The sequence below is a fragment of the Gobio gobio genome (genome assembly GCF_949357685.1).
Source record: "Gobio gobio genome assembly, chromosome: 17".
Lineage (NCBI taxonomy): Eukaryota > Metazoa > Chordata > Actinopteri > Cypriniformes > Gobionidae > Gobio > Gobio gobio.
Genome location: NC_137110.1, coordinates 46043835 through 46059891, shown reverse-complemented (window position 1 = coordinate 46059891; position 16057 = coordinate 46043835). Strand labels below are relative to the sequence as shown.

The following is a 16057-nucleotide window of genomic DNA, read 5'->3' as shown; positions in this document are numbered from 1 at the left end:
GTCATTAATGACAGAATTTTCATTTTTGGGTGAACTAACCCTTTAATGTTAATTTCATCATTTATATGAACTATTACTAATCAACTATTACATTATTGAAATCAAAAAGTGTATCTGTTAATATGTATTAATGGACCTGAGCTAACATTAACAAAGATTAATAAATACTGTTACAAATGAATTGCTCATTGTTAGTTCATGTTACGTAATGTATTAATTAACGTTAACTTATGGAACCTTATTGTAAAGTGTTACCATTCTTTTTAGATCAGTCTCCATAAATCTGCTTTCTTTGTTTCTCGCTGTTGTTCTCTCTTAGCATTACTTCCATTTGAGCAGCGAGCTTCCTGATCATGACATCTACCTGTACAATAAACCTGGAGGCCAGGGAACAGGAGGCAAAGGTAAAGAGACTTATATTCTCCCAACCCAGAAAGAAATCATCATCCGCATCTCTCGTTTTTCTGCATCTCTCGTTTTTCTGCATCTCTCGTTTTTCTGAGGTTTGATTTGTATCTCACTGTGACTCCTTTAGCACCTCCTAAATCGTATTTCCGAGGTCCTGAATTACACACACTTTGCCTGTTTACCTTTCGAAAATTTTGTGAGTTTTATTTATTTCTTCCATCAGTGTTTGCTGGCACAGCTTCTCTCCATCTCACTAGATTTGCTGACTGGTCAGTGTTGTTTCGTTTCAGCCTGATTAAAAAGCGGAGCACATTTCTGTCTGTTTACACCTGTGCTGTGTGACTGAGCTCCTCCACCCAAACACACATCGGTTTTACAGTCTTACTCATGGTTTTAAGCCATTGCTCAAACAAATGAATTGCTCCTAGATCTAATTGTTCACTAAAAGGTAGTTATAGGTCTTAGTATAAGTATAGGTACTAATAGGGATTAAGCAGTGGTTGAAGTTAGCTCATAATATTAAGGACACAAATGTTCATGAAAAAAAGTTTATGAATCAAATTCGTGAAGTGTAATAGCTGGTCTCTATAGGATATTGTGAAAGAAAATGGATACACTTGGCAATTAAATGTATTAAATATTTCCATACATTTTATGTAAATTTATATTGGTGCTGTCAAATCGATCAATCGCGTTTAATCTAATCTAATATAAGTTTGTGTGTGTGTGTGTGTGTGTGTGTGTGTGTGTGTGTGTGTGTGTGTGTATATACTATATAAGAATACTTGTTTAAAAAAAATTATGTTAGATGCAATATAATTGTAATTAAGTATAATAGTATGATATAAAATAATTTGTTTATTTTTAATAATTTTGTGCTGACAAGGAGAATGATGGGAAATGTAGTTTACTCAAATTGCAAACTTTTACTATGCTTTATCAACAAACTAAATTTGGTCCGGTAAAATTCACATTTATAGCTTAATCATGACTAATAACACTTGTCCTCCGACATGATTCTTTAACTGATGCTGGCTGAGCTTACAGGAAAATGTATAGAACTTTTTTAAGTGGAAAATTACGGTACGGTTTAAAATTTGGCCTATAAAGATAACATTTCATTTGAAATCTTATCTGAAATCTGCATCCGACCCATTTAGGCCCTCAAAGCAGGTCGTTTTTAACACTCCTTTGGGGTGAATGTGGAGTTTATAAATATACTCAAGTACAAGTGGAAAGTTTGTGAGTACTTTAACAGATGCGGAGCGGAGGGGAAGCTCCAGGTCTGTCTCATTAACGTGAAGGGTCTTTAACAAGCCTCTTAGGGTCCTAATATGACTTGATCCTAAACTGCAGAGAGATAATTGTCAGATGGAGACAGCGGAAGTGGGAGTATCTCCGGCCTGCAGCCACAGGGTTCCTCTTCCCTGCTTTCCCGTTCACTAATGAACTGACAATCCACCCAAATACCTGGCAGAGCTGCTCCTGAAGATCTCCTAATGCACCTGCTATTAAAAGGAACATTACTGGATGCTCTTCCACCATTACAGCTCATGCACTTCATCAGGATGTAAATAAAGGGCTTCGTGGCTCCTGGAATTGTCTCCTTGTGGGTTCATTGATGCAGGATGACAGTAATATCAGTTCCTGTGAGGTCGGAGCAGCTCCTCCAGGGTTTTGAAAGGCAGCCAGTTGGCAGGACTTCATGTTCAGTATTATCAGCCTGACCAGTGCAGTGTGGATATGAAATGGGTTTGAATTTCCCACAAGCCATCACATGTCCTGGTATGACTCAAAACATACCCTTCGCAAGTACATTCATCAATGTTATTTGAGCATTATTTTTATACTTTATTAATATTATTCATATGTTGAATTGGGTATATTTTGAATTTTATTTTTATATTTTTGTATATTTTATCATTATTATTATATTTTAGTAACTTTGTGCCTTAATTATATTTATTTATCTTTAAATTATGGTTTTAGTTGTATTACTTTTATTTAATTTAGTTGCCAAGGGAACATCATTTTTGTTTGTTTAAGTAGGTGTATCATCAAATTTTCATCTTTTATTTCAGCTTTATTTAAATAAAAAAAAACAATTTTTTAATAGGCTTAGTTAACAAATAACAACACTGACATCAATTTAGGCTTTCAATTTCATTTAACATTGCATTTAAATTCGACTTCTAGTTACAACTCAGAATTTCAAATAGTTCAATTACTGTGAATTGTTTTTATCATTTATTTAAATCAGAATTAATCTTTTACAAAAACAATTAAGATGCCGTTTACAGTGACTGTATTACACCAATGTACTCACAACTGACATAACAAAGTTATATTTGTGTCACATTTAAAGGCCTTTAAAGATAACATTTCATTTTAAGTCTAATCTGAAATCTGAAACCCTTAAGATGTTCAAACCACAGAGGTTTTTATCTGCGTTTTACGCGAACCCCATGAATTATATATAACAGACTTTTGTGAGCAGCATTAATTGATGACTTGAATTGCCTTAATCTTGAAAAGCTTAAAACTGGCTAATTGAATTAAACTCTAGTAAACAGATCTGCTGACAGATCTGTGCTTCTCAATGGTACTTAAAAGAGTTAAGTGCAGCGTGTGACAAAGAAATCAGTATTATCAGTTGCACACTGCAACTTTGTTGCTGTAGCTACTCTTAACTTCCCAACACTGCTTATTGGTTTATCATTGATGTTGATTTGTCCCGTCTTTCATTCACCATTTCTGTCCTGTGGGTGTCTGTTGTGCCTCAGGTACTATGTCGGATCTTGTTCAGAATCTCTTCCCAACCTCTCAGTTTCAAGGTATAAGACCCTCCACCTACTTCACTGTTCTGCTGTGTGTCCTGTAGCGCCCCCACTGGCTGTGTGTGGTACTGCATGGTCACATGATCACAGCTTAAAGGGGTAGTTCACCCAAAAATGAAAGTTTAATCACCCCATGATGTTCCGTACTCAATGTAGCTATGTTTCCATCCACCTATTTTTATGTATTTTTTTTTATGGATATCACGTGCCAAGATGTGCATCGATTCTAAAAATGCATGTCTAAAAACAAAATGTATGCGCAATTTTTTTTTTTATCTGATCGAAAATATGCACATAAATTACAGTGAAAACACATTTACAGAATAAATTCTTTGTTGCGCATCAAAAAAAACATGTGACTGCATGAAGGGATGGCATAACCGGACTAACCAGCAGACCGATCTCATTGTACAGTGTCTGAAATGTTGGTTTGATCGTTCTGAAATGCCTGAGCACAGTCTGTCATCACAGTGGCTCTGTATTATTATCCCCCAGAACTGTTTTACATGACTACATTCCCAAAGAGCAGGCATCCACCTCCAAATGCAAGATAGTATGACAGCATTTTTTTTGTTTTGTTTCTTCTGTGTGCAAGTAATTTATTATATATGAAAAAAGACCAGCAGTGGCTTCTCCTACTGCAGCAACTTCCATGTGACATTTTGCACTAATTTATCAGGAAGTGACGATTTTGTTCTCTTCGGCTCACTGGATGGAAACGGTGCTTTATTCGCAAATGCTTAATACAATATTCCAATTTTGCACATTAAGTTACATTTACAACTTTGGATGGAAGCATAGATATTGTTTGTTCTGTGGAACAGAAGGAGAAGTTTAACAATCTCTGAGCTGCGTTTTTCCAAATATTGAAATTGAAAGGGGGCATGGACACTATAGAGCTTTAATAACAGACAAAAAGCATCATAGATCAGCATCATAAAAATGGGCAACTGGATGGGTTTTTTTCATTACAGATTGTCTTGCCCCAATGAATATGAGAGAAAATAACTTCTAAATGTGTGTTGTTGTTTTTTTTTAATTGGGTGAACTGTTCCTTTAAGCTAACTGCCCTCTTACCAACTCCAAACACCTTGCTAATGCTAGGAAATTGTTGAATGCTTCTGGTGCATATTAAAACTAATTTTTTCAGCCACTCAGTGCGTTCACTGAGAAAAAGAGCATTGTACAAACAAACGGTCACCATTGACCACGATTTACATCTTGCGCTAGAATTTGCAGTATGTGTGTTCATGTTTGCTGGGGAAGTACCAAACAACATTTAAGCTTCAGAAAATAGGGCTTGTAAGTTGAATGTGTGAATTGGAGCTCATTGGTCACTGTTCATTGTTCCATGAAGCCACAAAGACAGTAGCTGTAATACAGACAGGGTTGTTAACATTCACCCGCTGACTGACTCGAACACGTACATGTTCGTTTTTCAAATACTGATGTAAATGTAGCTGAAATCTAAGGGGAAAAATCTTAGTGGGCCTCTAGCTTCAGTGCTTTCATGTGTTCGACAGTTTTGCTGAAGCAGATCCTTCTTCCAAATGCATGTTGCACTGGCCTTCTGCTTTGATTTGATGATTTATATTATTAAACAAATCTAATAATACAGAATAGTACTAAGCGTCTGAGGTCCTCATGCGTTTCGCCAGCATTTCATAATCAAATTATGCCTTTTCCACTATTATTGATTGTTAGTTTTAATATTTATTATGCGTTGTATTATTTGAGTTGTACATTTATGAATAGCGTACATGTGCATAGTAGTGTAACACAGCGGTAATATACAGTATATGGTAAAATGTTTTTGATGCAACTAACAAAGAACATTTTTACAGCATTTCCTTAATCTTATTAGTTTTTAGTAACGGTTAAAGTCCCCCTGTAGTCAACAATTCCCTTGAAACTCATCTTTAATCACCAAAATTACATGTTTTTGGCAACTCTACACCCTTGCTTCATTAAGTATTCGTGACCTTGAATATGCAAATGAGCCCCGCCTCCACTCACTCACACCAACTCAGAGATTCACTCTGTCAACTTTTACTCAAGTTACTGTAGTAAACGCTGCACAAAGGTATCGCTCTTTACAACATTGGACACATAACGATAATTAATATAATTAGCCTTTTGCTTGTTTACATCATCAAATAGCTAATAATATGTTGCTAATGTTACACAAACCATGTTTCCATTCGCCATCTCAGTCTGCCTTCTAAAAATTGGTATCCTTAGTAAAGCTTTGAACAACTTTAATCCACCCGCTATATTGCCAAATGTACACGATTTTTCATATCAACAGAAAAACATATCGGCATAACCTGTATTCTGTTGAGACTCCCCTGCTTCAGAACATAGTTAAAGGGTTAGTTCACCCAAAAATGAAAATTAGCCCATGATTACACCTCAAGTCATCCTAGGTGTATATGACATTCTTCTCGACGAATACAATCGTAGTTATGTTAAAAAAGTCTTGGCTAATCCAAGCTTTATAATGGCAGGCCTTATGAAGCGAAGTGATGCATTTGTGTAAGAAAAATATCCATATTTAAAACTTTATTGACAAAAATAGCTAACTTCCAGGTTAGCTGGAAGCCCAAGCAAACAAAAGCCAGGACTTTTTTATTATATATTTGATTTATTCGTCATAGAGGAGAATGTCATATACACCTAGGATGACTTGAGGGTGAGTAAATCATGGGCTAATTTTTATTTTTGGATGAACTAATCCTTTAATGTTGATATGCTAAAGCTCGCCCACATGTTGACGTGATTGGTTACAAGGTAGTTTGTGATGTCAGAAACACCGGCGATTTCAAACTGCGCTTTTGAGACTGTCTGTTTTATTGGACTTTTAAGAAGAAAATACTCAGCAATGTTGTTGACTTGTGATTTTGCACATGGTTTGTCTGAAAGCATATTAAAAACCCCACATAGACATATAAACATCATTAAAAACTTGATTTTCACCACAGGGGGACTTTAATTATTTTTCATGCTACTTCAAAATGCAATTACTAATGTTGACATGTTTTGGGTCGGTGCATTTTAAATATGTTTTTGAAAGTCTCTAATGCTCACTAAATAGAAGTATTAATTTCTTCCAAAACTTTTGGAATGGTAGAGTAACTTTTAATGATAAAATCGATTAGTAGGATGGAGAAGTCAACACAGAAACTAGTTAAAGGTCCCATGGCGTGGATTTTTTTTATTATTTTATAATGTTTCCTGAGGTGTACTTATATTGTTAGTATGATTTTTACATCATAAAATGTCATAATTTAGAAATAAAAGGCAATTTTCTATTCTGATATTAGTCCTGTGGCTTGAATGCTCTGTTTCAATGGGCGTGTCTGATGTGAGACTTCAGTGAAAACGCCCACTGTTGTGATTGGCTGACATCTTTGCATTTGAAATTAGTATTAGATTATGTGGCGGAGGGGGCGTGGTTTAGCGAGGTCTGCAAGCGCTGCCAGAGAGAGAGAGAGAGAGAGACGGACTGGGCACTTGTAGACCAGAAAAACGAGAGCTGGAGGAAGATTTACACCTATCAAAATTTCTAGCCACTTGGGGACCATATACAGGCTAGGGGAACTCATATTAATGTTAAAAAAAGTCATGCCATGGGACCTTTTAAGAAATGTTAGTTTGTTATCTTTAACTAATGTTAACCTATTCAATCTCAATGTGAAGTGTTACTGTATAATCTTAAATTTAAATTATCTCTCAAAACAACCCATTTCTACTGTAAACTTGCAAGTATTGTTACATTTATTATTTTTCATTTTATATGATAATTTCTCATTTGTGTAATGCAACCATTTTTCATTCGTTAAAATTATCACTTTGTACAGTGTGTATGGGATCAGATTATCTGTGTTCAGCTTCTGAGTCAAAAATCTTCTCATTCACACTCTCTGTGGCTGACCGGTGTCATTATAAATCAGAAAGTGACTTCCGTGATGGGCTCTGTCTGTCTGTCTGACTGAAGCCCCAGAGTCCAGCAGTGATTGAAGGGCCCTTCCTGCTCTCTTCATGTAGTCTCGCTGGAGCACAAGGGTCACGCCACACTAAATCACACCTCATCAAGTGCTCTTAAAAGATCACAGCACATAGAGTTCTTGGATGAGAGGGCAAAGACATGATGCTGAGGAGCTGCTCATTGATTGGCACCGCTCTGAAAGCAACATGTACTTGCATTGCATTATAAATTCCATTCTGACGTATTTCAGAAATGCGACGATGCACGAAATTGAGCTTGCTTAGATGGAAGCGTTTACTCTCATGTACCCGCATAGTGTTTCAGACCAAATACAACCTTTCATACATGCATCCAGGCCACACTTGTGCAGAAGGCATGCATACTTTAGCATGTGGGAGCACAGCGGTGATTTCACCTTGCTGATTTATCTTAGGTGATTGTGTGTGCTGCACATTAGTATCTGATATCTGGCACACACACACACTTACACATCGATCATGCCTCAAACCGCTAACAGCATACGCTAATACAAGCAGCTGGATAAATCCCAGCTCGCGCTCCTCTGTTTGCTGCTAATGCCTTTTAATGCGACCGCCGCTCTGTTTGCGAGGCTTTCTTATAGCCACAACCACTGGAGCGAAGGCGCCATCGATCTCTGAGAATCTAATGATGGAAATCTCTCTCTTTCTGCGCTTATCTGAGCCGCGGCTTCACGCTGTAAACAGCACAACCGAGTCAATACAACGGCATAAAAACCCATTTAAAGGATTTATGAGAGTTTGTACTCAAGTAGAGGCATTGTTTTCTGAAATATAGTTGTGTTTATATAATTTGTGGGCTCTTTCAGCCTTGTGGACTTTTAGAAAATAAACTCTCTTAAAACTTTATACATTTTTAAGCCACATTGGCACGTTTTTGAATGTTTTTATTGGTTTTTGTTTTCTTAAATATTTCTATTTCTGCTTTTTTTTTTTTTTTTTTTTTTTTTGTCATTTTAGCACTTCAACTGAAATGCATTTATTCCAGTTAGCTGCTAAAGCAACATTTCTTATTTTTGTTTAAGTTTTTCACCTGATATTTATATCTATTTTTTATTTCAGTGTTTTCTATTACCAGAAATATTATTTTAAATAGTTTTAGTTTTAATGAACAAAAACACTGTTTTTTTGCATTGTCAATAACCTCTGTTGCTTTTGTAAGCCCAAATTCCCTGTTCTCAGTGAAAACAGCTGGAACTTATTTAATTAACAATGCCTAGCTAACAGTGTGCAATGACAGTTTTGGCAACAGTTTTGAATACAGGTGCATCTCAATAAATCAGAATGTCGTGGAATTAAACTTAGTTATTAAACTTAAAAGGTGAAACTAATATATTATACACTCACCTAAAGGATTATTAGGAACACCTGTTCATACCACTCATCTCCACAAAAAATAGGAAAAAGAGGCTACAATTTGCACGAGCTCACCAAAATTGGACAGTTGAAGACTGGAAAAATGTTGCCTGGTCTGATGAGTCTCGATTTCTATTGAGACATTCAGATGGTAGAGTCAAAATTTGGCGTAAACAGAATGAGAACATGGATCCATCATGCCTTGTTACCACTGTGCAGGCTGGTGGTGGTGGTGTAATGGTGTGGGGGATGTTTTCTTGGCACACTTTAGGCCCCTTAGTGCCAATTGGGCATCGTTTAAATGCCACGGCCTACCTGAGCATTGTTTCTGACCATGTCCATCCCTTTATGACCACCATGTACCCATCCTCTGATGGCTACTTCCAGCAGGATAATGCACCATGTCACAAAGCTCTAATCATTTCAGATTGGTTTCTTGAACATGACAATGAGTTCACTGTACTAAAATGGCCCCCACAGTCACCAGATCTCAACCCAATAGAGCATCTTTGGGATGTGGTGGAGCGGGAGCTTCGTGCCCTGGATGTGGATCCCACAAATCTCCATCAACTGCAAGATGCTCTCCTATCAATATGGGCCAACATTTCTAAAGAATGCTTTCAGCACCTTGTTGAATCAATGCCACGTAGAATTAAGGCAGTTCTGAAGGTGAAAGGGGGTCAAACACAGTATTAGTATGGTGTTCCTAATAATCCTTTAGTGTATAGACTCATTGAATGCAAAGCGAGATATTTCAAGCCTTTATTTGTTATAATTTTGATGTATATGGCTTACAGCTTATGAAAATCTCAGAAAATTCGAATAGTACATGAAATTAATAAAAAAAAGAAATTTAAATACAGAAATGTCAGCCCTCTGAAAATTAGAATTATGCAAGCCAGACCCACATCAAGATGTTTGGTCTGGAAACTCACCATTGACAAGGCTCAATCTGAGGGGCGGGATAAACGGTTGTCTGTCAAATTCCCTCTGCACGCAATTGGATAGCGGCACAACCAACCGAAGCGGAGCTAACGTTAGTTGATAGATTAAACTCTGAATACATCTTCCTTTCTTACGAATGACTTCAGTGCCGTTCTTTGTTCTTTCCTCAAAGAAAAGCTTAACTCCAAGTCTTCCAGAGTAGCGGCCAACCTCCACAACTCCGCTCCGTCATTATGTTAAGCCCGCCCACCGACTCTACACACGCTGTGATTGGCCTGACCAGAGTTTGGTTTTTCCAGCTCTGAGGTCTACCGAGAGTTGCTAGACTACACTCGCAGCAAAATACATTTTCTGCCGCTAGGGTGCGTCTAGATTTCTAGGCTACCTTTTGCATGAATTACTGCCTCAATGCGGCGTGGCATGGATGTTATCAGCCTGTGGCACTACTGAGGTGTTATGGAAGACCAGGATGCTTCAATAGCGGCCTTCAGCTCTTCTGCATTGTTCGATCTCATGTCTCTCATCTTTCTCTTGGCAATGCCCCATAGATTTAGACTGGGTAAACCCAGCCTGATCTGCCGGCGATTTGATTTCGCCCGGCAACTCAGTCTGGAAACCCTTACACTCATTTCTACTGCTTCTGTTACACTTTTGCGGGAACCAATCACAGACTGGCTTATCCACCTGGCCCGCTATTGGAGGGATTATCACGATGACGGATAGAGAAGCGATGGGTTGTTGCCCGTTGATCATGCCTCTTGTGGTCTGATTGGTTGAAGGACTATCCAATTGCGTACATAGTCATTTAATTTATACGCGTTTATGTTCGCGTGTGCAGTAGCAAATACAGAGCAGACTCCCCAGACCAATGTTCAATATTAAATTGCGCTTGGTCTGGTGATAGCCAGACAACCATAGATTGTCTATGGGGTTCAGGTTCAAGTACAGTAATCCCATGGTCATTGAACCAGGTTTTGGTACTTTTTGGCAGTGTGGCCAGGTGCCAAGTCCTGCTAGAAAATCAGCATCTCCATAAAGCTTGTCTGCTGAAGGAAGCATGAAGTGCTCTAAAATGTCCTGGTAGATGGGTGTGTTGACTCTGGACTTAATAAAGCACAGTGGACCAACATCAGCCGATGATATGGCTCCCCAAACCAACACAGACTGTGGAAACTTCACACTGGACTTCAAGCGTCTTGGACGGTGTGCCTCTCCATTCTTCCTCCGGACTCTGGGTCCTTGGTTTCCAAATGAGATGCAAAATTTGCTCTCATCAGCAGAGAGGACTGGACCACTGAGCAACAGACCAGTTCTTTATTTCTTTAGCCCAGGAAAGATGCTTCTGACGACATTTGAAGCCCATGTCCAGGATCCGTCTGTGTGTGGTGGCTCTTGATGCAGTAACTCCAGCCTCAGTCCACTTGTGAAGCTCCCCCACACATTTGAATGGCCTTTTCCTGACAATCCTCTCCAGGCTGCGGTCATCCCTGCTGCTTGTGCACCTTTTTCTTCCACACCTTTCCCTTCCACTTAACTTTCTATTAATGTGCTTTGATACAGCACTTTGAGAACATCCAACTTCTTTTGCAGTCTTCCCCATGATTGTGAATTCTACTGAACCAGACTGAGAGACCATTTAATGGCTCAGGAACCCTTTGCAGATGTTTTGGATTAATTAGCTGATTAGAGTGTGACACTTTGAGCCTACAATACTGAACCTTTTCACAATATTCACATTTTCTGAGATTTTGAATTTGGGGTTTTCATAAGCTGTAAGCCATAATCATCAAAATTATAACAAATAAAGGCTTGAAATATCTCACTTTGCATATAATGAGTCTATATAATATATTAGTTCCATCTTTTAATTTGAATTACTGAAATAAATGAACTTTTCCACGACATTCTAATTTATTAGACATTCTAATTTCATAGCTAGCATTTAATATGTTCACACGTTTTGCATAATTTAACTAAATTACAGCTTCATTGGAATTACAATGTGTTGTTCACAAGTGATATTTATTTACCTACACAACTTTTCAAAAACTTTGGGTAAAGTTACATTTTCAAATAAATATTAAAAGTTTGTTTATTCATATAAAGTTTATTGTTATATAAATATTGTTTTATATCATCATAGTATGCTTTTATATATTTTAATATTTAAAGGCTGTGTTTGTTGTGTGTGATCAGATCTGTACATGAAGGGCATTTGAAAAAGAAGCAAAATAAATGATGAGAATATGTTAAAAAATGTAGTTACTTTTAATAAAAATCAGCCCTTGAGCACAGAAATGGCTTTGTTTGAAGAGACTCAAGCACACAAGCATGCGTCTATAGCAAACCCCTGTTTGTCTTTCAGCACTAGCAGAATTTATTGCTTTCATTGGGGTTTGCATAATTTTTTGCATCTGTTCTCTTTAGTTCTCTGTCAATCTCATTTAGTTCTCGCCCTCCATCACTTTCTTCATCTGCTGCACTCCCCAGGTATTGCCTGCATCGCTCTGTCATTCGTGGATGCTAAAGGCTGCGCTCTGCAGGTTCCCGCTCAGGACGGCAGTGGTCCGTTGCTCAGAGCTGACGTTTCCACCATCTCCCTCCAGCCAGACCAGTTTGAGGCCTTGACGACGGTTGTTAAGGTGGACTCTCTCAGCCAGAGCTCAGGTTGGGAGGCTTTTGCAAACAAACAGTAATTCATGTGCCCTTGTAATCTTTAATCAAAATAACTTTCCCTCTCTCTTGCAATGACTTCTCTCCTCTGATGACAAGGGCGGAGCAACCTGTCACTCACATGAGATCCACCAATAGCAAACCACAACCATCCAATCAATTCCCCATGGACAAAATCAAGCCCTGCCCTACTTTTTATTTTATTTTCATTCACTCGGATATTCGTCACCAGGGCTTGACATTAACACCCTCCAAACACGTTGGATTCAGCAGTGGCGTGTAACACTGTCACTCCTGCTAGGCACTTTGGCGTGTTGAATTTTATATAAAATAGGCCTATATACAATTTTCAATTGTAGTCTTTTAAAAAGGCATCTGAAAAAATATGTTCGATACATATTGATACTAAAATATTTGAAACTTTTCCAATTCTCGTCTCTCCTACAGCGAGTTGACAGACAAACCCGCCTCCCCTCACTCATTTAATTTGCTCCAGATGATATTGTTGAGGTTACATGGCTTGAATTCCGTCGTGGGATTGCGCATATTGCGCATAATTTGACTCATTTCCGCAGATTTTGTGCTCACACCCAAAGTGCGGACACATAAAGCCGCCTCTCATTACTAAATTGACCTATCGGTAAGCCCCTCCCCTCGAACGCAGATGAGCCAATAGCAGTTGAGTATCAGTTGCGCTGGGACCGGAACTCGGACATCTTTAGGTGTCAGCGCAATAGAGAAACATTGGAAAATCCGAAGCTGTCATCGTTTCGATGGTGTTTATGCAACAAAAATGCTAAAACGTCCTGCCTGAGGTACTGTAACACTGATTCCAGTTATCCTGAGAGGATTTTCTGTTTGTCATACTCTCATTAAGTTACGATTAAAGTCCCTGCTAACATACAAACCGTAATAACTAACTGTTCTCACGTCATGTAACACTGTAGGTCAAAAACACAAAGGTCTACATTTAAGTGCCTCTCCATATTAAACTGGTTATAGGTAAATTAATGAAATTTTAGATATGTTTAAGGTCTACATTATCTGTCCTACTAAGGAGGTCTCCTATTTTGATGGGTATTATAGTCTACGGTTAGTGAAAGGAAGAGCTCGCACGAAGTTTATAGGAGTTGTTTTGCAGATACAAAGTTTACCAGTTATTAACTGCACCCTAGAAAAGTCATAAGCTCGGTGTATATGTTTGTTTACTGTTAGTTGTATGAGTGTTTTTGTGTAATTTGCTGTGTATGTTAATGGTAATGCAACGGAGAGAGAGTTTGTGAATGAGACGTTAATGCGCACTTCTTATGCTTTGTTTGTTCAGCTCTTACGATGATTTTTTTGGAGTGAAAAAGGACATAATAAACTTGATAAACCATCAGTTAAGTTTGGCCATCATTCGGACGGGATATACGCTACATTCTGTGTCCAAAAACATCTTGGGATAAGGTTTTTACACCGACAGCTGTCATTGTAAGATATAGCAAATCCGTTTGTTTGTCCGAGTTAGCAACAGTAACTAAGGGGGGCGGGGCTTACCGATAGGTCAATTGAGTTATTTTTTGCTGCTTATTGCGTTTAAACAGTCAAATACGCACAAAATAATACCAAAATGCTAGTCTTGGCGAGTATTCTTGTAAACAGTCAGTTTACGTAAACAGTTGAGAAAGAAAACGTATGTGTAATAGTATTATGGATCCATGCGTCAGGTCTTAAAGGGACAGCAGACACCAAATTATGAGATGATATAAAAAATATCTATATGGCAGTTTTTCCCCAGGGTATCAATGCTGAGTGGCTAGTAACTTTGGAAAACCATTAGCCACAGTGGCTGATGAGCAAAAAAATTTATGTCAAGCCCTGTGCGTCACAATAGGGAAGAAAAGACTATCGCAACCTCTGTTTCATGCTGACTTTAAATGCATGTGTGATGATGTTCGTGTGTGACCCCTGTGCGTAGGTGCAGCTGTGCGTGTTCGCTTTGACGTGTGGGAGCAGGGTAATGTCAGCCCGCTGCAGCTGACGGATAGGCTGAGGGCGGCCCTACGACACGCCCTCTGCGACGTCGTCATGGAGATGCGCGTGCTGCCCAACCCGTTATGTCTGGACACATTCTGTCTGCCTGCTGCCGCCCAACGGGATGAAAGCACAGGTGAGGAGCCTGATACCCATGTGTGTTTTGTCATTTTGGAGTCCTCAGTGTTTCCTCTAGGATTTTTCCAGCTGTGGTGGGAGGCCTATTTCCACAGGGGGAGGGGGGCGTCACACATGGGTGACGTCCCATACACCACGCCCCCTTCCCCTGGTGGTTTAACCTCCTCACGCAAGAATCACAAGCACTCACACACAGGCCACTTTCTGAGCCGAGGAATTGAAAAATGAAAACAACCAACCATCTCTATATCAAAACTAATTTTGGAAGATATTTATTTCCCTGAATTTAGATTAGATTTTGAATTTAAGATTAGTGGATTTCAGCAGCATAAATTATTCTAGAAAATCATGAGTGCACAATAATCTAGTGAAAGAAAAAGAAAAAAAACAGGAAAATGTAACAAATTGCTCTTTGTATTATTATAAAATACATTGATGAAAAACAAGAAAATATATATTTATAGATACTATACAATGAAAAGACATTTCTTTTAAATGTACAGTTTTTTAATGAGGCAGCAACATATGATCGATAGGACAGAACAAGATAGGCTGTTAATAATATTTTATTGCACAAAAGAGTTATAATATGAAAGGCTCTAATATATTTTAGAGCGGCAAATCGCTTATGCCCTTGAAGCAACATGGAGTAGCAGTGCGCAGCGCCCCGCATTGAAAAGTTAAAACTTCAAATCACAAAGGGAAGAGATATTGATGCGTCATTTTTTATATCTATGCAATATTAAGCCTTGTCTTTTAACAGTTTAAGTTTCAGTTACCGTGCGCATGAAGAACAATTATAGTGCTCTCTACTGCAGTGTTGTGATCTAACAGACACCCGTCCCGGGAGAAAGTAAAATTATTTCGAAAAACGGCAATAAACTCCAGCAAGATAAAGTCCTTTTATGTAAAAACTTTATCTACAAATAAATTATAATAATGGGAACATTGATCTTGGAGTGAGTTCCATCGTGTTACTTTCGTAAATGCGTGCACCGCGCTGTTTGAATGCTGAATAGAGAATGACTGAGAAGAAATGAGTTTCCATTAACTTGAACTTAACGACTTAAATATTCCTTTGTACACGTTATGCTATCGAATCGGTTCAGAAGTCTTGGAATATAGTGCACGGAAACTTTATGGTGCTTTACAATTGCCTTTAGTGGGGCTTAACAACAATATGCACAATATTGGACGTCACTGAGAAGCTGCAGCCGTGGCGGGGATGATTTTTGGTGTGGCGGGCCGCTACGGAAGAATGAATGTAGAGGAAACACTGAGTCCTGGTCACTATATTTCAATTTTATGTTTTAATATTTTGTCAATCTGCCATTGGAACAATACAAAATACACTAATGCTAAACATCATGCCTAACTGTTACTGAAATTGTTTCTCATGATAAAAATGAACCCACTTTATATTAGGTGGCCTTAACTACTATGTACTAACATTTTAATTAATCATTTGATACAATGCACTTATTGTGTACATACATGTTTTTACATTGTACTTACATTTTAAAAAATACCCGCATGTTATTACATCTGTAATTAATGTCTGTAGTTACATTTGTAATTACACTGTTGACACTTCCCTTACACCAAACCCTACCCTTAAACTTACCCATACCACCACACCTGTCCCTAACTTTACCCGT

The 16057-nt window shown here is 38.2% G+C and overlaps 1 protein-coding gene across 1 annotated transcript in view; it reads left to right on the top strand.

The window, feature by feature from the left end:
- Positions 1–16057, top strand: part of szt2 (SZT2 subunit of KICSTOR complex) — a 126035-nt gene that overhangs the window by 62872 nt on the left and 47106 nt on the right. The window contains exons 50-53 of the mRNA XM_079841133.1: positions 320–404; positions 3192–3242; positions 12063–12239; positions 14206–14397. Coding sequence (XP_079697259.1) covers positions 320–404; positions 3192–3242; positions 12063–12239; positions 14206–14397 — 505 coding nt within the window. The remainder of the gene's footprint in view (positions 1–319; positions 405–3191; positions 3243–12062; positions 12240–14205; positions 14398–16057) is intronic.